The following is a 20,452-nucleotide window of genomic DNA, read 5'->3' on the forward strand; positions in this document are numbered from 1 at the left end:
CATGAAATTAATTTTATAAAATGATATATGTGTAATATACAATAGACATAGAATTCAAACTTATATAAAAGAGAAGATTATTAAAACTAATATAACTGAAAATTATTATCAATGTATCTACTTTAAAGTCACATTTTATTATTTTATATAAATTTTTAAGATATTAATTTAGAAAATAGAAAGTACTTGCATAAACATTACGTGTATATATACGTGGCGGTTATTCCATGAAGATGCGAGAAAAAGAGAAGGGGGAGAGGTTGTATTAAATAGTGGAAGCAAACGGAAAACAGTTTCAGCTGAACGCCAACGCCAACGCCGAGACAACAACCTCTTCTTGTACAATTTTCATGTCCATCTTGCCCTCACAGTCACAAATCCAAGGATCCACATCATCTGTTTCTAACAGTCAAAACCCTAATTTCAATCATGGCAATCTCCTTCCTCGTTCTTCTCCTTCCATGTCCAATCAGATTCCAGGTCCTTTTTAATTTTTTAATTTTTTTTATTTAAACCATATTTTTTCGGATTCAATGTTTCTGTTTTTTCGTTCTGTTGCAAAAGTTTTAAAGATTTTGTTCGTTTTGTATACGCCTTTCACGTGCTTATGTGTTGTATTTGAGATTAGCTTGGTAATTGCTATCAACTTGTTTATAATTNTACAATTTTCATGTCCATCTTGCCCTCACAGTCACAAATCCAAGGATCCACATCATCTGTTTCTAACAGTCAAAACCCTAATTTCAATCATGGCAATCTCCTTCCTCGTTCTTCTCCTTCCATGTCCAATCAGATTCCAGGTCCTTTTTAATTTTTTAATTTTTTTTATTTAAACCATATTTTTTCGGATTCAATGTTTCTGTTTTTTCGTTCTGTTGCAAAAGTTTTAAAGATTTTGTTCGTTTTGTATACGCCTTTCACGTGCTTATGTGTTGTATTTGAGATTAGCTTGGGAGTTGCTATCAACTTGTTTATAATTTCATGTTTTGTGATAAAGTTGTTCCTGTCAGTGTTTCTGCTTGTGTTTTATTTGTGTTTGCTGGTTTTAGAGTAGTTATTATTGTTTAATCTTACTTGGTGTATGTAACAGGCCCTTTGGATGCAACTGTACAAGATGCAGGTGGATCTTCCAAAGAGGTATGTGAACGAATATTCGTTATTCAATGCAAGGTACTTACGTTCTTTCAAACTTATTAATTTTGGTTTACTACGTTATTATTATAATGAATTTGGACTGAAAGGGAAAGAAATATAGCAGAGTCAAAAAAGATTTTATTCAATGTAACGCAATTGTATGAACTGTTGTCATACATGTGTGCTTTTTTTTAGGTGAGTGAAGTAGGGACGCCTAATGGTAGGAAGCATTTGCCTCACCAAAACAGTGAGTCACAATCCCGGAATCATTCGGGTGGTAGTGGGGTTGGATCCACCCAGTCAAGGGGGAAAATGTCGGGAACCACTGGTTCTCTTGGAAGTCAACAGAGTACTGGGTCCATGAGTTCTCAGGGAGGTACGGCACATTCAGTGGGAAAAAGAGCCCAAATGATAAATGGAAATCATTTGCTGAATTTTCAATATGACCCCATCAATCGTCCTCAATACAGGCTGACACCTCCTCCTCCTAGAAGGCAGCGGAAGATAAAGCCTTACAATAAAGATTTATTTCTTCAGGCAAATTACAAGTTTGTTGTGTTGGATACTGGAAACTACATACCTGAATCAATGGATCCTGATAAAATGTTACAGTGGGAAGATATCATATGTGTGAGGTATTCCACTCCATTTCCAGTTCAGTGTCCTATTTGTTTGGAACATCCTCTGTGCCCACAACTGACCTCATGTGGACATATTTTTTGTTTCCCGTGTATACTACAATATTTGTTGATGGGTGAGGATAATCATAAAGGTGACTGCTTTAAAAGATGCCCTTTATGTTTTGTGATGATATCTCCAAAGGATTTGTACACCATCGACATTGAGAATGTCAAACAATATCATGTTGGTGATACTATAGAGTTTATGCTTCTAACTCGGGAAAGAGATTCATTCACACTATCTCAAAAAAGTAAACAAGATAAAAGTGCTTTGCCTTGTTGCAGTGATGAAATCTATGATCCCTTCTCAAAGTTTACGTTTACATCAGATGTAGACCTATCTGTCAGAAAAGCAATATCAGATTTGGATGGTTGGTTGGTCAGAGCTGATTTGGGACTTGTGGATGATCTAGAGAAGCTTCCTTATGTTTGTGCCGCAATGGATCAATTAGAACAGAGGAAAAAGTATTGGAGTGAGCATCGGGCATGTGACAGCAATAAATCTGGTAACCATACTGATTGCCGGAATGAATCCCATGGACCTCTCTCAACTGAAAACAATAGAGATCAAGATGCATGTGGTTTTGGACACAAATCAGTGTCTATTGATGTCAGTGAGCAATGTAAGTTGTTGGGTGATTTGAGATTGGACAAGTCAAGTGGTGGGACTGGTCTGGGTCAAAATGCTGATGTAGGTGAACTGTTGGAAGGCCGAGACACAAATTTATCTTCTTCATATGATGAAAATAAGAGCTTGCAGATTCACTTTACTGGCTCTAGAGACGTAAGGGACAAGGATTCATACAATTTTTATCAGGTGATTGAAGATCTTCTATTTCAATATAGCTGTTTAGGGGGGAAAATACTATAGATTATTGGTTCTTTTGTATGAGATACGGAAGTATTCAATTGGATGTGTTTACCGGCATAGATTTTCATTTTAACTTGAGAAATTTTTTTCCATTATTCACGGTATATTTTGCCTCACATAGGTTCAGTATCTGTGCTCAATGAGCTCTTCATTTATTTTGAGCATGTTCCTGCGTGATGGCTTGAACAGCTTATGGTTGCCGTGAAGTGATATTATTTGTTACATGATAAATGAGTTGAAGACAATGAAACTATTTCAGGAGCATGGTTGAGAGAAGCAATTTGTTACACCTAAGTTTTTTTCTACCTGTGATGGTTATGGCAAGATGAGAATACATGCTGTTACGGAACGCTTTATGAAATGAATGAAATACTGCATGTTGGTGGGATTTCCATGATTCCCATATGTTGCTTTGTATATTGTATTACTATGTGTGACATATCTTGAACTATTATTATTGTCTTATTTGTGAGCTGTATGAATTGTTTTAATTTGGTTGCTTTATGTGGTTCGATCCCTCTCAGATTATGATGCATGTTTGGTGTTTATTAGCATTCTTTTTATGTAATTCCTATTCCTACTATGTTTGAAGGGTGAGAATTACTTATGATCTGTTTTTGTGTCTATTTCAGGCAGTTGATGGTCAGCACCTCATTGTTCATCCGTTAAACATGAAATGCCTTCTACACCATTATGGTAGCTATGATATGCTTCCAGACAGGTTTGGTGAAATATTTCTTGAAATTAACTTGTAAGGAGTATCTATAAAATTTACTTCTTCAGATGAAAGGATTACGAATTTTTTATGCCACCAAATAGTGCTCCTTTGATCATATCAGATGCATATAGGCTTTAAGTCATTTTAGCAATTGTGGTAAGCTTGTGTTGGAATGATACAAGTAAATGTATATTTTAAGCAATCTTCATTTAGTATCACAAATATGCATTACATTAGAGAATGTATGTTGACTTTTGATATCATACTGAAACATTTTTTCCAAAATGAGGGAGTGGATATGAAACAAATTTCACTGATATTTGGTTAAGCTTTCTACTAATGTCTGTTATTTATTACTTTCAGAATAAGTGGAAGGATTTTACAGTTGGAAACAGTGACTCAGTCTGAGGCCATACGGAGGCGCTATCGTTACTTAAGTCATTTCTCTTTAACGACGACATTCCAAGTACCTACCTTGCCTTTATTGTTATAATTTCTCTTATTGTTGTAGTATGCTTGTTGTGTCTGATCATTGGGCTTTAATTTTTTCAGCTTTGTGAGATTGATTTGAGTGAGATACTGCCTGCTGATGCACTATTTCCCTTTATGGATGAAATCAAGAAGCGTGAGAGGCTGAGGAAGCAACTTGCCAAGCAGGTATCATCTCTAGGCCATATTGACTTTAAATGTTTTGCTTGCTGGAATATCTATTCTAGACATTATTTTTTCTCTTAAAGTCTCAAGATTAAATAAAGCAATGAGGAGTTTCAAATCAAACTGGGTTAGCAAAACTTGAAGGCTGATTGGTACATATCAAAAACCTCAATGTAAATAAAATAGTTTCTTATTTAATTTAAGAAAACCTCTTGATACGCTGTGCTTCCGGCTTCATAATTTTATCTCATATTATAGGAAGTAAAATGGTATATCTGGTTCATACATTGTAGTACAGTAATCGCAAAATTGACTCAGATTAGTGTCATGTTTGTTATGGACCAAGTTTCTGGCTTTCTGTATGAATGCATAATAAAATGAGTATGTCCATGCCCTTAGAATTTTGTGTCATAACTTTTCATATTTCCAGGACTGGAAGGACAAAATGAAGGCTGAAGCTGCTCTGGTGCATTCTGTGCCCATATTACCCAGATTTGGACAATCCTCTCATGATGACTCCCCTTCGTTCTCCATGGATGATTTTGAAGGTAATATAGTGCTTTATTTGTTGGTCAAAATCTTAATGACATAATTCTTAGGGTGATCAAGTATCTGTTCTCGTTTTTGGAAAATATTGTTCAATAGGCTGACCAACGAATTTCATAAATTTTCTCTCACAAACTTAACATAGCAGCTGATAATTAGTTTCTCATGAATTTTTCCGAATGGCAGCTGATAAGTAGTTTCTGATGAATTTATTGATGGAAAAATTCATCAGAAACCAATTATCAGCTGCCACATTGGGTTTGTGAGAGAAAGTTTATGAAATTTGTTTGTCAGCGTAGTGTTGCCTAATATTGTATGACATGGGTTCTTAGTGAGAATTTTTACAAGTTTACTCTTTTAACTGAAACTTTATTAATCCCCCCAAGATGGTTTGCATTGTACTAATTTGTACTATATTTTAATGATTTGTTGATTGAGCTAGACAACCAGTTACCAGTCAGAAAATCTTGTATCAAATCTAAAATTTTGCGATCCCGCTGGCCTCAGAAATTTCTGTTTTGAAATAAAGTTAACTAATCTATATATTAATGTATGAAATATTTGCAAATGCGTAGACGGTTTTAGATTTTGACACTATTTATTTTTGTAGTTCTAGGAAGCTCTCCTGTGACATCATCAAGCCCTCCAAACGTCGGAGAGCGGAGACTTTTCTCAAATGTAACACGGCTGGGTTTTGCTGCCGGGCATGATTCACCAGCCTTGAAAATTGAGGAAACCATTGATGTGCATAACAATGAAGGATCAAATGGTTCCTCTGGTGTAACTGGTATTTCTCTTTTCCGAATAGATAGGTTGTCAATTTGCGTTACTTGCCGGGGTGTTTTTTGGATTTACATAACTTACAGCCTGAGAATGTTGGCATTGCATTGACTGCAATTTTTATTTATTTAATTTTGGTTTACGTAGGTTCAAGGAATTCAGGGACTCCCTCATTTGCGAATGTAATCTCGAGAGAAAAAACTGTTGAGAATTTGGATTCTCGCAAGATGAATGAGGTGGGAAAGAAGGGTAAAAAACCGAGTCGAGTGCTTTTGTCAACATCTGGCGGTCGCCGATATTAAAACATCAGTGCAGCAGTGATGAGCGTCTGTTTAAGTTTATTATGAGACATTAGCCTTGAAAATATCTTGTGTGTGAATTATTAGTACGACTTTGTAGATTACAGTAAGAAAATCAACTCTTTGTCTTTGATGTAAATCCAACATGTATCCAAGTTCGCAACATTTTTTTCCCCTTTTTATTTTACTTTATTACTAATAAAGTATTGTGTTGCAATTTAAGTTCTTCTCAGGAAACCAAACAAACATTGAGATTAATAGAAAACCAGATAATTGATTTGATGAAACATTGTAAAAGTTTTATATATACACGTATGTATAATTAATTGATTATTATATCAAGTTATTTTAATTTCAATTTTGAATGTGATAAAAAAATTTGTATTATAAATATAACGTAAAATTTACTGTTATGATAATCAGACAACTCTGATACAAAATAAAGATGTAATAATCCTGTTAAATAATTTAAAATTTTAATGCAACTTTGCTCGGTTAATAAAACGGTACCGTTTGAGCATTTACACAAAGCAGCAGAAAAGAGTAACAGGCTTTCCATGGCTAGGATTCCCATCTCCCATGTTAAAATTGGATCGTACGAGTTTTGCATAGGAATTAAACTTAACAATGAAACCTCACAAGTCCTCATCGCACGGCAGTAACAGCAGGCGACCCACGCTTCTACATTTGGTATGCGTTGCTGCACTCTTCGGTCTTCTCGTTTTCGTTCTCCAATCCTCTTTCTTAACGGGTACTTTAAATTTATTATTCTTTTTATTTACTCATAATCTTCTCGTAATTAAATCCTAACTTTTCGGTCCTTTCAGGTTCTTCACGTTCAGATCTCAACACCGAAGAAGTTCGTATTTTATCTGATTTTCAGTTAAATGTTCAGCAATGCGTGGTAAGTAGTTTATACTTTCGCGCATTTTTTATTAATTTTATTTATTTAGAAAATATTTACACTCTCTTAGTTTCAGATCTGCATGTACTGCGTGTGTATCGGTTCAGTTGCATTATAGGGAACTACATTAGTTGATCACATCAAGTTTTACAGGAGCTGATTGTCTACTTAATACTTCAGTGGATTTTAGGTTTATCTGTGATATTTTCTTTTTACTGTAATTTGTACTTTAAATGTAGGCAAACAGAGGGCTTGGACTCACTGCACAGATAATTGATCATTGTAAATTGACTCTTAAGTTCCCTGAAGGCACTAACAGCACCTGGGTCTGCTTCCTCTCTCTCTCTTTTCTTTTTTCAATTTTCGTGCATATGCTTAGTTCTCTAGTGAGATATTGCGTGCTAATTGTTTTTATTTTAATTTCAGTTCAATGCTCAGTTTAAAATTTTTGAGCCTCTGGAGTACAAGTATGATGTTTGCGAGGCAATTCTGTTGTGGGAACAGGTTGGTATTTTGTACTTTACCATTGTCCCTTTATTGTTAGAGGAGATGATAGGTTCTGATATTTCTTTGAAAATGCAGTATCGAAACATGACCACAGTGTTGACAAGAGAATATCTAGATGTGAGGCCAGATGGATGGCTGGATTATGCGGCAAAAAGGATAGCACAATTGTATGATCTTGAACTTATTCTATTTTTTTTTTTTTTTTTTTTTTTTTTTTTCGTTTCTCATTTGGTTATATTTAAATTTGGTATTTAAATGTTTTTAAGTATTGGGTATTTTATTTACCTCGTTCTTCTGCTTTTAGAGGAGCTGATAAATGCTACAATCGAACTCTTTGTGAGGAGCATCTTAATTTGATTCTACCTGCAAAGCCTCCTTTTCATCCGCGGCAGTTTCACAAATGTGCAGTTGTTGGAAACTCAGGGGATCTCTTGAAGACAGAGTTTGGGAAAGAGATTGATAGTCATGATGCTGTTATAAGAGATAATGAGGCTCCTGTTAATGAGGTAAACTTGTAACCCTGAGGCTTTTTTTCTCCTCCAATTCATCATGTTTCATGTTGCCGTGGCTTTGTCTCCTCATTAGGATGAAATGATCTATCAGTTGTCTTGCTTAGAGCAAAAAGCTTCCTATTTTTCATGATATGTTGTAACTTCATAATTCCTCATATGATTTTCAGTGTATTCTGGACTTTAACTTTCTTTTACTACATTGTAGTTCAGCAGTTATGAAAGTGCTTATTTTACCTTTCTCATGGTTTATAGAAATATGCCAAGCATGTTGGTTTGAAGAGAGATTTCCGCCTTGTAGTAAGGGGTGCTGCTCGTAACATGGTTAAAATTCTAAACGGATCAAGTAAGGTTTACTCTTTATTAGTGTTAACGGCAGATTTATATGCTTAATCTTCTCTAGCTCCTTTTTCTCTTCTAAATTGGACGTGTTTATCTTCTTTTTCATTGCCATTAACATGGTTTTCTAATATTATACTAATGTACTTTAATTTTCCCTCCTGCAGCTGATGAGGTACTTATAATTAAAAGTGTGACTCACAGAGACTTTAACGAAATGATAAAGGTAAGATGCATGTCTCAGAAGGCCTAGATATATATATATATTTTTTTTTTCATATCCATCGATGGTTTATTGGAAAGGAAAGGAAAAAAAAAAAAAAAAATTGTCATGTTAGTAGTGATTATATCATTCCTGCCTAAGGGAAGTCCAGAAATCTTTCGTCAATTGAATCTGTGATGTCTAATTCCTATAGTGCTACCTCCATCTTATGTTATTTTACTTTCTGCTGAGTTTTGTTAGTTAGAGGTTTTTACCAAAGCCTTCTTTATTGGAATATTAACATGTTTTATTTATGATGTTACAGAGTATTCCAAATCCTGTTTATCTCTTTCAAGGGATTGTTCTACGCAGAGGTGCCAAAGGAACTGGAATGAAATCTATAGAACTCGCACTTTCTATGTGTGACATTGTTGACATATATGGTTTCACCGTTGATCCTGGCTATACTGAATGGTTAGTTTAAATTTTATGTCATTTTTTGTTTTCCCATATTATTTTGGGTGTTGGAATCTATTGTTCTTGCTCTTGCATTATTTGTCATTTCTTGTATCAACCTTAATCTTTCTCTTTCCCAATTTGTTAAGAATTAGATCTTTGCAATGTCTTAAATGTTAATATGGCATAAAAGTATTTGAAATTTTGGTGACACGGAAATTACCTAAGTTCATAGTTTTATCAATTCTAGGACAAAGTAAAAGAAAATGATACGGATTTTTTCTTTTTCTTTTTGGGAATACCAATATTGTGTTATATAAATGCTTACTGCTGATGAAGTACTCTCATTTTAACTTTCATATTCTTTCCTATTAATGGCTGGTGAGGGATAAGAATAGTCGACATTTATTTGTCACTAGATTGCGAGAAATTTGGCAGATCTCTCTTGATTTGGCTGCTACTTTATAACCACTTTCATCATTTTTTTTCATTCCTTTCTTTTTTTCCTAGAATTTCAGATTTTCTTCTATATGTGCATTTAACATTATGCTTGTTTCTCCTGATCCTAGTTTTTAACTATTTGTCATTAACTTTCTTGTAGGACAAGATACTTCTCTGCGCCAAGGAAAGGGCATAATCCTCTTCAGGGAAGGTCATATTACCAGCTCCTAGAGTGTCTTGGTGTAAGGATACTTTTTTCTGATCTTGCAAAAATGTTATACAACATCATTCCTCAGATTGATGGCCCTTTGCAACAAATTATTGTATCCTAATAAATATCTTCATTATTTATGTTCATTAGGTTATAAGGATTCATTCTCCCATGAGAGCTGAGAGAAACCAAGACTGGTCGAATGTGCCTAGTCGAGAAATGATTGGCAGAGCTCTTGCCGCTGCCTTGCGATTAAAGAGGAGTCAAGCTGGTCAGGCTGGTGGCTTGGGTCAGTTTGGTAGTTGTAAGGTATGGGGCAACATTGATGGTGACAGCGGTGGACCTGTATCAGGATCTTCCGACATGAGTGATGTCAGGAAGAATTCAAATTACAACAAATGGGAAGTTATGCCTTCTAAAAGTCTAAGAAAGGAAGCACAGGATCACTATTTTCAAATGGAAGGTGTATCTCTATACAAAATGGATGGCAATAAGTTGGATGATCTGGTATGTGTAAAGCATCCGTTAAAATCTGAGGTATGAGCAGTGTCTTCGTATGGGCATCTTTTATCCTTCCATATCAGTTATGAAATTTCTGTGGGATGGGCTTTTTACTGAGGGATCTGTAAACTAAGAGCCTTTGCCTCTCTTTTTTTATCCCACTATGTCGAAGCAAACACACAAGTATCGAATAATTCCCGGTAGATATCCTGATAACATGGACACTATTGAGTTCTCAACTTTTATGCATGCAATGGTGATAAAGATTTCTGCAGTTCTACCACCAGACAGATGCTTCATGTTTATGGAGATTTTTGTGAAGGGACTATTGAAAGATGTAATTTTGGAAATACAGAGATCCAGCTGCAGGTTTTTTTTTTTTTTTTTTTTTTTGTGTTCAGATGGTTGTAAATGTAAATTGTTACAGTTGATGGGGTTTGGTATGTATCTTGAATATATCAATAAAACATTTATTTATTCAGTCCAATGGATGGATGGTCCGGGATTTCCATTTCTTGGCGCTTTAAAATGCTGTGGTCACTGGTCTTAATGAATTTGACTGATTTCTAAGACTCAAATTATTAATATAATGGGTTTTTCATTTTACTGTTATAATATTATTGCGTATTGAGTCTCCATTACTAACACCAAGTATTTGTGAGAATGGTGGCTGACAATGCCCATCCAAGTCAATCCAATATGTTGGTGTCGTGACCCTGGAGCCGAATAGGATAAACGATACTCTGAATTTGAGAGGCTCCTGAGCGTGGGTGCATCTCATAGGTTCAAAGAGCTTCTCTAAGATGCATGGGTACACGACAATTGACAAGAAGGGCAACTTAAAGATATTTATGGAACCTAAAATATCTACTAACAAATATCTCCAACATGATGGGAAAAAGCTACCCATATCCATATTGTCAAAAATATCTTGCTCTTACTTCTCCTATAAATTAGAACCCGCAATCTGTAATCATTAAATTCATCCAACACTATACTAGAAAAAAAAAAATAAAAAAAAAAAAAAATAAATAAGAGCCAGACAATACAACATCATCAACATGCAAGCAGCTTTGTGCATTGCCCCAACCATTCTCCCCTTAATGCCCTGCAAAGTCTTCTCCCAGCAAGCGATTTCCCAACCAAAGCTCGGCAGTTCACTTGCTTCCCATTGTCCCCCTCTCAAAGAAACTGCCGCTACCTATGACACCTCTTCCACGTTTGATTACAGTTCTGCCTTCTCGTAAGTCAATTTTTTATTTCCAATTAATGATTAAAGAAAATATCACTTCTATAATTGAACTGGGATTATTGGTTGGTTAAAAAGTTGTTCATAGAAGTCTTGTGTGTTCAGTGTGTTTCCAGCGGAGGCATGTGAGACAATTGGTGGAGATGCTTGTTTGGCAGAGATGTACCCTGAAGTAAGGCTGCAACCAGAGGCCAGAAATGAGAGGGCAAGAGCCTCGGAGGCCATTGAAAGAGATTACTTTGAGTACAATGAAGCCAAGACGTAAAACTCTTGCACTCTTATGCCTTTGTATTTCAAAAATTAAAGCTTGTAAAATGTACTAAACATGATATTGATATAGTTTTTGACAGGGTTTTCAAGGCAGAAGCTTGCGACGATCTTGGAGGAATATTCTGCGAGCGTGAGTATCAGAGAGGAGTTTACTAGATCAAGAAAGCAAATATTGTTCGGGCTCACTACTGGAAAAACGATGCTTGAAAAAGTAAATGAATGGATGTACAATGGGAAGAAAGAAAAAGAATGGATAAATAAGGCTTCCATAATAACTCCCTATAAATTGAAACTCATCTTCGTCTTACAGTGATCAATGCCATCATTGGATTTTTATAACATTAACGCATAATTTTTCAGATGTTCATTCATGATAACGCAATTTGGTGGATGTCCCCAAATCACCTCAACTTCAAGAAATTAGCTTCTTGATAAACTTTTAAGCCATGCTTTAGCTCTAACAAAATGATAAACGACTTGACATCCATGCTTTTAATCACAGAACGATGTCTCATTTATCAAGAAAGATACTGATGAACTGCTTGTCCTCAGCAACTGTTTTGAACAATTTTTCGTCCTTGTTCGAAACTAATCAAGGGCCTTGCCTGCTTGTTGAATAAGAACTGAGCAATAAATATATTGCCATTTGCCCACATCAAGTAAAGGTTATAGACAATATGCGTGCTTCAAAAAGTATGACGCATTCTTTCTCACAGACATTTAAAAAGCTAATAAGAAGAAGAGTCCAATGAAACACTGATGAAAGTTGAGCCGCCTGTTTTTGCTTTTTAACTCCGCTGATTTCTCTCGTCTTTAGCAGGTAACCAAACACTTCCCTAATCCCCCTGCTTATGAACACCTCACTGCCCGCTTTAAATTCTATGAAACCTCACAGAACAAATGTTCTTCTAAACCTTGCTACGTCTATAAGAGCCTCGCAGACGACAAAACCCAACCAAAATGTCCAGAATTTCATCGATGCCCGCCTTGTCAAAACGGGTTTTGACCTAAGCACGTGCCGCTCAAACTTCCTCGTCGAAAGTCTTGTTAAAAGAGGCGAGTTATCTGAAGCACGCAAAATGTTTGATCAAATGCCTAACAGAAATACAGTCTCGACGAACATGATAATTTCGGGCTACGTGAAATCAGGCAACCTTGCAAGCGCTAGAGAGTTGTTTGATGGCATGGTGGAACGAACATCTGTGTCATGGACAATTTTAATAGGTGCCTATTCGCGTCGTAATCACTTCAGAGAAGCGTTTAGGCTTTTTGTTGATATGCGCCGAGGAGGTTTTGACCCTGACTATGTGACCTTCGCGACTTTGCTATCAGGATGTAATGACCTGGATACAGCAAATGAAGTTATTCAAGTTCATGCTAACATAGTTAAGTTTGGTTATAATTCCGCCCTTGTCGTTTGCAATTCTTTGGTTGATTCTTATTGCAAGATTCGTCGCCTTGATTTGGCTTGTCGGATTTTTAAGGAAATGCCCGAAAAGGATTCTATTAGTTTCAATGCATTGATAACAGGACACGCGAAAGTGGGTTTGAATAAAAAAGCAATAAGACTCTTCATTGAGATGCAACATCTGGGTTACAAGCCTTCTGACTTTACGTTTGCTGCGGCTTTGTCTGCTGGCATTGGCTTTGGTGATATAGCATTAGGGCAACTAATTCATGCTTTTGTGGTGAAGAGTAATTTCGTTGGGAATGTGTTTGTCGGGAATGCTTTGCTTGATTTCTACTCGAAGCATGACAGTGTGGTTGAAGCTAGGAAGCTTTTTGATGAGATGCCGGAGGTGGATGGTATCTCTTACAATGTGATAATCACATGCTATGCATGGAACGGACTACACAAAGAATCTCTCAAGCTTTTCAGGGAATTACACTTCACTAGATTTGATAGGAGACAGTTTCCATTTCCGACCCTGTTGAGCATAGTAGCAAATATGGTAGAGTTGGAAATTGGTAGGCAGGTCCATACCCAGGCCATTGTGACAACAGCCAATTCTGAAGTTCAAGTTGGAAATTCTTTGGTTGACATGTATGCCAAATGTGGCAAATTTGAGGAGGCAAGAAAGATATTTGCAACTCTAAGCCATAAAAGTGGAGTTCCATCGACGGCTATGATCTCAGGTTATGTACAGAAAGGACTCTTTGAAGAAGGCCTAAAACTGTTCAACCAGATGCGTAGAGCTGATGTAAGTGCTGACCAAGCCACTTTTGCTAGCATCTTAAAAGCTTCTGCAAATTTAGCTTCATTGTCACTGGGGAAACAGCTACACTCACTTGTAATTAGATCGGGTTTTATGTCAAATGTGTTTTCTGGCAGTGCACTCTTGGATATGTATGCGAAATGTGGATCACTAAAAGATTCAATTCAAACTTTTCAAGAGATGCCTGAAAGGAATATAGTCTCTTGGAACGCGTTGATATCGGCTTACGCACAAAATGGAGATGGGGAGGCGACTCTTAGATCATTTGAAGAGATTATTCATTCAGGATATCAACCAGATTCAGTTAGCTTCCTCACAGTGTTGTCTGCATGCAGTCACTGTGGACTTGTTGAAGAAGGATTACATTACTTCAAGTCCATGACTCAAACATACAAACTCATGCCAAAGAGAGAACACTATGCATCTATGGTTGATGTGTTGTGTCGTAGAGGACGCTTTGATGAAGCACAGAAGTTGATGACTCGAATGCCATTTGAGCCCGATGAGATCATGTGGTCATCAGTTCTCAACTCATGTAGGATACATAAGAACCAAGAATTGGCTAAAAAAGCAGCTGATCAACTTTTCAAAATGGAGGAGCTTAGAGATGCCGCCCCTTATGTAAGCATGTCAAACATCTACGCAGCTGCAGGCCAGTGGGACAATGTCGAGAAGGTGAAGAAGGCTATGCGAGATCGTGGAGTGAAGAAGGTTCTAGCATCTAGCTGGGTTGAAATTAAAAACAAAGTTCATGTATTCACAGCAAACGATAAGTTGCACCCACAAATGAAGGCAATCACGAGAAAGATTGAAATGTTGATGAAGCAAATGGAAAAGGAAGGGTATAAACCTGATACAAGCTGCGCCCTTCACGATGAGGACGAGGAATTCAAAATAGAGTCACTTAAATATCATAGTGAAAGATTAGCAATTGCATATGCACTAATCTGTACGCCACAAGGGTCACCAATACTGGTAATGAAGAACTTGAGAGCCTGTACAGATTGCCATGCTGCAATCAAGTTGATCTCAAAAATAGTCAAAAGAGAAATTACAGTTAGGGATTCAAGCAGATTCCATCATTTCATAGATGGGTTTTGCTCTTGTAAGGATTATTGGTGAACTTATCAAAGCCATATTCATTCACCAAAAAAACAAAAAAAAAAACTTTTCATAATTTTACTTTGCAATTGTGGGATATGGGTTCTTGCCTCTTGTTCAATTATATTATTTAGTACTGCATAATTCGAAATTATATAACCATCTAACAAACGAAATGAAAGCTTCAAAATTGAATATTAATAATCTTGATGGCAGAAACAAAAACATGAAAAACAAAAGACAAAATTGAAACTATTTCTTCTTATTCTTGTTGACGAAATCTTCAGGTACAACCTTAAGCAACTTCTTGTCCTTAGACTTAGCAATTTTCTTGAGAGTATTCTTGTTAGATATCACCTGAAACTTAGTTCCAGATTTCATTATATTCTCTTCCTTCCTTTTCTTTCTCTCCTCGGCTCTCTTCCTCTGCTCTATCTTATTCTGTCTAATCTCTTCCTTCAGTTCATTCATCCTCTCTCTATACGCTTTCTTTATCAACTTCTCCTTCTCTCTCTCCTCCAAACTCGTTCTTCTCACGCTCACTTTGCTCGCCGACGCCCGGCGTTTACGCGCCTGCTTCCAATTCCTCCCCGACACTTTCCCGGCGATCACGCCATCGTAGGTAGGCTGACCAAACGTCGGCTTGTCGGGGTTGTCTGAGGACGCGATGGCCGATCGCTTTGCGGCGGGTGGACACGTGTCGTCGTCTACGTCCATGGAGGCATGGTCTTCGGTGTTGGTGGTGGTAAGGGCGGCGTTTTCTGCCTCTTGGCGCTTTCGCTTGTAGGTCTTGCCGCCGAAACCTTCGTCCAGGTTCCTGAAATCGATTGTGCATGCCATAGTTAAGTGGCGGTGTGGGGGTTGTGGGGAATTGGAATGTTAGGGTTTTGGAGGTTTATATAGTAGGTTGTGATTGGTTGTGCCATGCCAGCTATTCAGTATTTACGGTTCGGTCAAATGGAGGGATTTTCATTTTTATTTTTATATGGGCAAAATCAATTATCATAATATTAACCTCTTTAAGAAAATTTATTTATTTTTTCGTCTTTTAAAATTAAAGGATCTCTAGGGTTAGCCTAATCTCAAAGACATCTTTCTTCTGTCGATATTAAATATTAATTACTGCTTAAACTGACTAAAAGCTTATTTTTCCATTAATAGGTAAAAATTATATATGGAATGGTTATGTCTTCTTGGCTCGTCAATTGAAGGCATCTTTGTTTTCTGTTGAATAAAAGCAATGAATGACACAAGCAAGAAGAAATTTTATTTCTAATCAATTTTGGATTTTATGTTATCAAAGTTTAGTATTAATATTCAAAAATATATGTTTGATCAGATAATCAAAACTATTTTCGATGTTAAAAAATAAAAACTGTGCCCAACACATATAATCTCAAATTTTATACTAATTTGCATTTTTCTTAAAACTTGTTATATCTCGTAATTCAAAATAATGCAATAGGTAAGTTACCGGACAAATCATAAATCACCAACGCACAAATATTACTTTGCAATACAATTGGAAAAATACATTATTCAAAGATTAATAATAGAGCTATGCTGCTCGCGACAATAGGGGACAGTTAAATGTTTAAATAATGATACTGAGTACTCTACTCCCAAATTGTTTAAAATTTGGGAGTAAAGGGACAAAAAAAATAGATTTATTAGTCTGAGGCAGAAGTATTCTCAGGGCTACCTTCTGCATCTAAATTGGATAGATCACTCTCAAAGAAGGCGGCGTGGAGGGCCCTGACACACTGTTCTGATTCACTGTCGTTTACAATCAACGAGATATTAACCTGTTTTGTAAAACCAAAAACCAGTGAGAAATAAATGCAAACACATCCATTTTGTGCAAAAGACCATATAACTCTGTCTCTATGCGATTAAAAGGTTTTGTGTAGCTACACTAATTATTAATGGTTCTTAAATCCATGCTCCTGCGTGGATTCAAAGGAAGATTGAATCAGAGGAGGCTTATGAAATACCTTCGATGCACCCTGGGAGATCATCTGAACATTGACTCCATTTCTTCGTAGAACATGAAAAGCCTGCCACATAATCTACCTGGTCACTAAAAATATATAACAAATAAAGCGAGAAAAAAATTAAAGAAATGAAGAGAAAATCCATCACCTTCTCTAGTATAAGCGAGGACCTCTGGACATTGCCAATAAGAGATATAATTGATCTGTGCTGAAGGAGATTGACAACGGCAATTTTCTCAAGTTCTTCCACTACATGGTCAAGTTCCTGTTTAAAAGATGTAACAAGAGACAAGATTAATTGTAAATACTCAATCAAAATTCAGACTCCAGCTGTAGATCAAAAATAATTGGTACAGACTGTATATCATCAAGCTAAATTATATATGACATGGAGAAAAACATCATACGCTTGCCTGCTGAATTAGCTCTCTGCTCCAAAGCTTAGATGGATCCAATGTCAAGGAAATACTGACTTCACTAGTAGCTACAACATCCACTGATATGCCCAAATCTTCAAAGATTGAAAATACCTGCAAGCTCAAAAATTAATGACTCAAACCACAAACTGACCCAATGGAACATAAAGCACAGGCACCAAATATTAGCACTCTTACCTTAGCAAGGAAGCCAAATTGGCCAAGCATGCGAGTGCTAACAATATCCAACATGGTAACATTACGTTTCAAAACAATGCTAGTTAATACTGCCTGCAGTTGGGAAATAAGAAGATTTATACTCTTTTATGTAAAGAAATCATTAGACCAGCAATCTGACAACAAACCTTAGTCATATCTCTAGACCTGGTGATCAGAGTTCCTGGGGCATTAGGATTATAAGAATTCTTAACCCTAACCGGAATATCACCCTCTCTAGCTGGTCTCATGGATTGTGGATGCAAAACCTGATAAAAGAACAAAAGTTACATGGTTAAAAAAGTCATGATCATACCAGCCACAGAATTTCAGCTTTAGTTGAGAAATTCTTGATATTTTTTGGGGTCCCAAACAACTAGCCATTATAAAATGCTATCTAGTTTAATACATCCAGCTTGAAAGCAAATTCAATTTTATCTGTGGTCAATTCCAAAACTAAAGGAACATTGTGGATATTCAAATACTGAGATGGACTAAAAGCTATAGAATAAATATACCTGAGCCCCAAAATATGCAAGCTCAGCCGCCTCATCAAATGTCAAATATGGGACTGGCTCAGCACGTTGATATATGTTAGGATCGCATGTCAAAACACCGTCAACATCCTTCCACACCTGTAACCAATAAAAGCTCAGTCTTATGTCATTCTGAATTTAATATGTACACAGAAGTTACAATGACAAAGGTTCTCAATCTTGTATATAGAACTCTACGTCATTAAAGAAACACTCCTTTCACATATTTCAAAGAAACAAACTTAAGGCATACATGTTTGTAGTTGTAGTAGTATGTCTGTCTCTTGCATGAAAGGAAACTTGTAGTTCATGCATGTAAGACAGATCTAAAAATAAACAAAAGCGATAGTTTCAATATCCATGCTGACCTGAATCTCTCGCAACCCCAATGCTTTCCCAATGGTTGTGGCTGTCAAATCGCTACCACCCCTACCCAATGTAGTGATTGCACAAGACCTCCAGCCCTGGAATACAAGACAAAGAAACACAATCTATTGAGACTTATTGCAAAGCCTCCCAAAGAAGATGTCAAAAGCAATTAGGTAGTTGAAGGACCTTTCCGAGGAAACCAGTAACAATTGGAATTGCAAGATCACTGATCCAATCACCATGTAACCTCTTAGCAACAGCTGGATAAGTGGCTTCCAAAATATCAGCATTTGTAAAGTCATCTGTGGTTATGAAGCCAATATCGAAGGCATCATACTGAAAAAAGAAAGCAAAGCATTGTAATTCTCTGTTATTTGAATAATATTTTACAAGTAAGCATGGTAAAATGGAACAATGTACATCAATCTAAATCTGAATTTTTAAAATAGTTGGAGAAAGACAAGCAAGCTAAGTTACAAAAATATAGAAGATAATAACATACTTGGCGGGCTTTCACACCAATTTTATTCAAATATGCAGCAAAAAGCCTAGTGGACATGCACTCCCCAAACGAAACTAAGTAGTCTCTAGTGCGTGGAGTTAGCTCTTTCATCATAGCAATTCCCTTCAGAAGTTGCTCCAGTTGTTCTAGGTGATCTGCAAAATGTTTCCCACAGACAAAAACAGGACAGTCTTAACCACAAGTGAATAAGAAACAAATGGTTTCAAGAGAAACAGATACTCACATTCAATAATTGACCTTTCTACTCCAAGCTCATCTGCAGTCCTGGATAAATAAAAGATGCCAAATACAAACAAATTACAAATTTTAATTCACCATGATCAACATCAATGAAAATGGAATTCACATTTCTCACCTGTGGTGTAATTCTTGAATAAAACTCAACTCATCAATACATGACACATTAGTAACCCCACAACTAACAGCCGTTTCACCAGCCTAATAAACAAGCAATAAAACATTCATCTTAAACAAAAAGAAAAAAAAAATATCACATATGAATCGAACAAAGACAGAATAAAAATTCATTATATACCAGCAATAACTTATTTGTTGTCTTTCCCATTGCTGAGAGAACAATCACAGGCCTTTCGTACGGGAAGCTAAGTATAAGTTCAGCAACTTCCCTCATTCTCTCAGCAGAGGACACGGACGATCCACCGAACTTCATAACACATGTCAATTGCTTCTCATTCTCTCCCAATACTTGACTCTCACTCTCCTTCCTTTCAATCACATCTATTTTCGCTCCCTCACAACTCACTCTCAAACCTCCTCTATCTCTACACGATCTTTTCACACTAATACAAAACCTAGAACTCGAACTCACACACGCGCCAAACTCAAGCCGCTGCCACGACAGAGTTGGGCAATGCAAAGATTGCTTCGGAATTACACCGCAAAATTGCATCGTGTTCGCCATTGCTAATAAATCCAGTGTGTATAAGAAGTTATTTCGACGAATAAAACAAAGTTTAAGTTCTTCAAATAAAAATTGCAAAATATCTAAACCACCAAAAAACTGAAAGCTTCAACCTTGAGGAGCTCGATCTGCACATTTTTCACAGAAACAAAAACAAAAGTAAACAAAACAATCAAATAAATAATTTTCATCAAAATATAGCCATTACACGTTAATAACAAATTATGATTCAAATAATTTCCCTCCAAAATAAAAAAATATAATTCCAATTTAATACCTTCAAGACCGAGCTCCGAATATAAGTGGAATGTATTACTTGCTTTAAACCAAATATATTTTTGTTAAAAAAAAGGGGGAAAAATAATTATATAATCGTGAAGCTCTGAGAAGGCAGGAACGAAAGGTTGGCTAAATATGCAGCACGCCGCCCAGGCGAACGAACTTATAAACCCAGTGGAAAAACCCTTTGGTTGAATCCAACGGTCAAGCATCGAGCAGGGTGGGCCACTTTGATAGAAATAAGCGGGTGTTAAATTCGATCTAACGGTGATGAGATCTTACGCATCTTTGGGGAAACTGAATGTCCAAGAGTTAAAGCCCTACGTGGACCAGCCTGTCTGCGGTGGAGTAATGATACCTTTATCTCACATTTTTACATCATTCTCTTGACATGGCATCAAGTGGCCAGTATCACCTCATCTGCCCTGTCACCAAGTTACCACATCATTTTCCAAAAATTTCTCTCCCAAAACTTGAAACAAACAAAAAATTCGGTCTCATAAATTTCAAATTTTAACATAACCCTGAGTAGAGGGGATCAAATGAACCAGAGTAAACGGGTCAAACTTAACCCAACCCGCATTAAAGAGGATTCAACCCGGACCGCCT

General features: G+C 36.5%; 6 protein-coding genes across 11 annotated transcripts; 4 read left to right on the forward strand and 2 right to left on the reverse strand.

The window, feature by feature from the left end:
- The first annotated feature begins 314 nt into the window (after nucleotides 1–314).
- Nucleotides 315–5,904, forward strand: LOC116113812 (RING finger protein 10). Of its 4 annotated transcripts, XM_031399981.1 has the most exons (9): nucleotides 663–800; nucleotides 1,091–1,137; nucleotides 1,330–2,631; nucleotides 3,318–3,406; nucleotides 3,767–3,869; nucleotides 3,956–4,060; nucleotides 4,488–4,605; nucleotides 5,214–5,390; nucleotides 5,531–5,904. In XM_031399981.1, exons 1-9 carry the CDS (start codon nucleotides 671–673, stop codon nucleotides 5,683–5,685), a joined length of 2,226 nt encoding a protein of 741 aa, XP_031255841.1. In that variant the 5' UTR covers nucleotides 663–670; the 3' UTR covers nucleotides 5,686–5,904. The 4 variants fall into 4 exon arrangements, with proteins under 4 accessions (XP_031255839.1, XP_031255840.1, XP_031255841.1 ...); XM_031399979.1 differs by lacking the exons at nucleotides 663–800; nucleotides 5,214–5,390; nucleotides 5,531–5,904 and adding an exon at nucleotides 315–480 and having other exon boundaries at nucleotides 1,091–1,170; nucleotides 4,488–5,199; XM_031399980.1 differs by lacking the exons at nucleotides 663–800; nucleotides 5,214–5,390; nucleotides 5,531–5,904 and adding an exon at nucleotides 315–480 and having other exon boundaries at nucleotides 4,488–5,198.
- A 328-nt stretch (nucleotides 5,905–6,232) lies between these two features.
- LOC116113835 (sialyltransferase-like protein 1) lies at nucleotides 6,233–10,281 on the forward strand. Its single transcript, XM_031399998.1, has 11 exons — nucleotides 6,233–6,433; nucleotides 6,510–6,586; nucleotides 6,826–6,912; nucleotides 7,013–7,090; nucleotides 7,169–7,260; nucleotides 7,398–7,599; nucleotides 7,858–7,948; nucleotides 8,109–8,167; nucleotides 8,469–8,617; nucleotides 9,201–9,282; nucleotides 9,402–10,281. Exons 1-11 carry the CDS (start codon nucleotides 6,310–6,312, stop codon nucleotides 9,792–9,794), a joined length of 1,434 nt encoding a protein of 477 aa, XP_031255858.1. The 5' UTR covers nucleotides 6,233–6,309; the 3' UTR covers nucleotides 9,795–10,281.
- Nucleotides 10,282–10,747: 466 nt separating this feature from the next.
- On the forward strand, nucleotides 10,748–11,612 carry LOC116113871 (light-regulated protein 1, chloroplastic). 2 transcript variants are annotated; one of them, XM_031400036.1, is made up of 3 exons: nucleotides 10,748–10,995; nucleotides 11,107–11,262; nucleotides 11,342–11,612. In XM_031400036.1, the coding sequence occupies exons 1-3, from the start codon at nucleotides 10,814–10,816 to the stop codon at nucleotides 11,346–11,348; spliced, it is 345 nt and encodes a 114-aa protein (XP_031255896.1). In that variant the 5' UTR covers nucleotides 10,748–10,813; the 3' UTR covers nucleotides 11,349–11,612. The 2 variants fall into 2 exon arrangements, with proteins under 2 accessions (XP_031255896.1, XP_031255895.1); XM_031400035.1 differs by having other exon boundaries at nucleotides 11,352–11,612.
- A 333-nt stretch (nucleotides 11,613–11,945) lies between these two features.
- On the forward strand, nucleotides 11,946–14,618 carry LOC116113862 (putative pentatricopeptide repeat-containing protein At2g01510). The gene has a single exon (XM_031400026.1). It carries the CDS (start codon nucleotides 12,123–12,125, stop codon nucleotides 14,607–14,609), a length of 2,487 nt encoding a protein of 828 aa, XP_031255886.1. The 5' UTR covers nucleotides 11,946–12,122; the 3' UTR covers nucleotides 14,610–14,618.
- A 222-nt stretch (nucleotides 14,619–14,840) lies between these two features.
- On the reverse strand, nucleotides 14,841–15,482 carry LOC116113832. Its single transcript, XM_031399995.1, has one exon. The coding sequence runs from the start codon at nucleotides 15,426–15,428 to the stop codon at nucleotides 14,841–14,843; it is 588 nt and encodes a 195-aa protein (XP_031255855.1). The 5' UTR covers nucleotides 15,429–15,482.
- Nucleotides 15,483–16,045: 563 nt separating this feature from the next.
- Nucleotides 16,046–19,972, reverse strand: LOC116113811 (aspartokinase 2, chloroplastic-like). Of its 2 annotated transcripts, none has more exons than XM_031399976.1 (14): nucleotides 19,842–19,972; nucleotides 19,178–19,692; nucleotides 18,998–19,080; nucleotides 18,866–18,906; nucleotides 18,622–18,776; nucleotides 18,306–18,455; nucleotides 18,119–18,214; nucleotides 17,733–17,849; nucleotides 17,364–17,483; nucleotides 17,197–17,289; nucleotides 16,990–17,112; nucleotides 16,731–16,847; nucleotides 16,583–16,645; nucleotides 16,046–16,393 (listed from the first exon to the last, which is right to left on the reverse strand). In XM_031399976.1, the coding sequence occupies exons 2-14, from the start codon at nucleotides 19,562–19,564 to the stop codon at nucleotides 16,259–16,261; spliced, it is 1,680 nt and encodes a 559-aa protein (XP_031255836.1). In that variant the 5' UTR covers nucleotides 19,565–19,692; nucleotides 19,842–19,972; the 3' UTR covers nucleotides 16,046–16,258. The 2 variants fall into 2 exon arrangements, with proteins under 2 accessions (XP_031255836.1, XP_031255837.1); XM_031399977.1 differs by having other exon boundaries at nucleotides 16,047–16,393; nucleotides 16,996–17,112.
- Between the last annotated feature and the right edge of the window lie 480 nt (nucleotides 19,973–20,452).

The sequence above is a fragment of the Pistacia vera genome, unplaced genomic scaffold, assembly GCF_008641045.1.
Source record: "Pistacia vera cultivar Batoury unplaced genomic scaffold, PisVer_v2 Contig691, whole genome shotgun sequence".
Taxonomy (NCBI): Eukaryota; Viridiplantae; Streptophyta; class Magnoliopsida; order Sapindales; family Anacardiaceae; genus Pistacia; species Pistacia vera.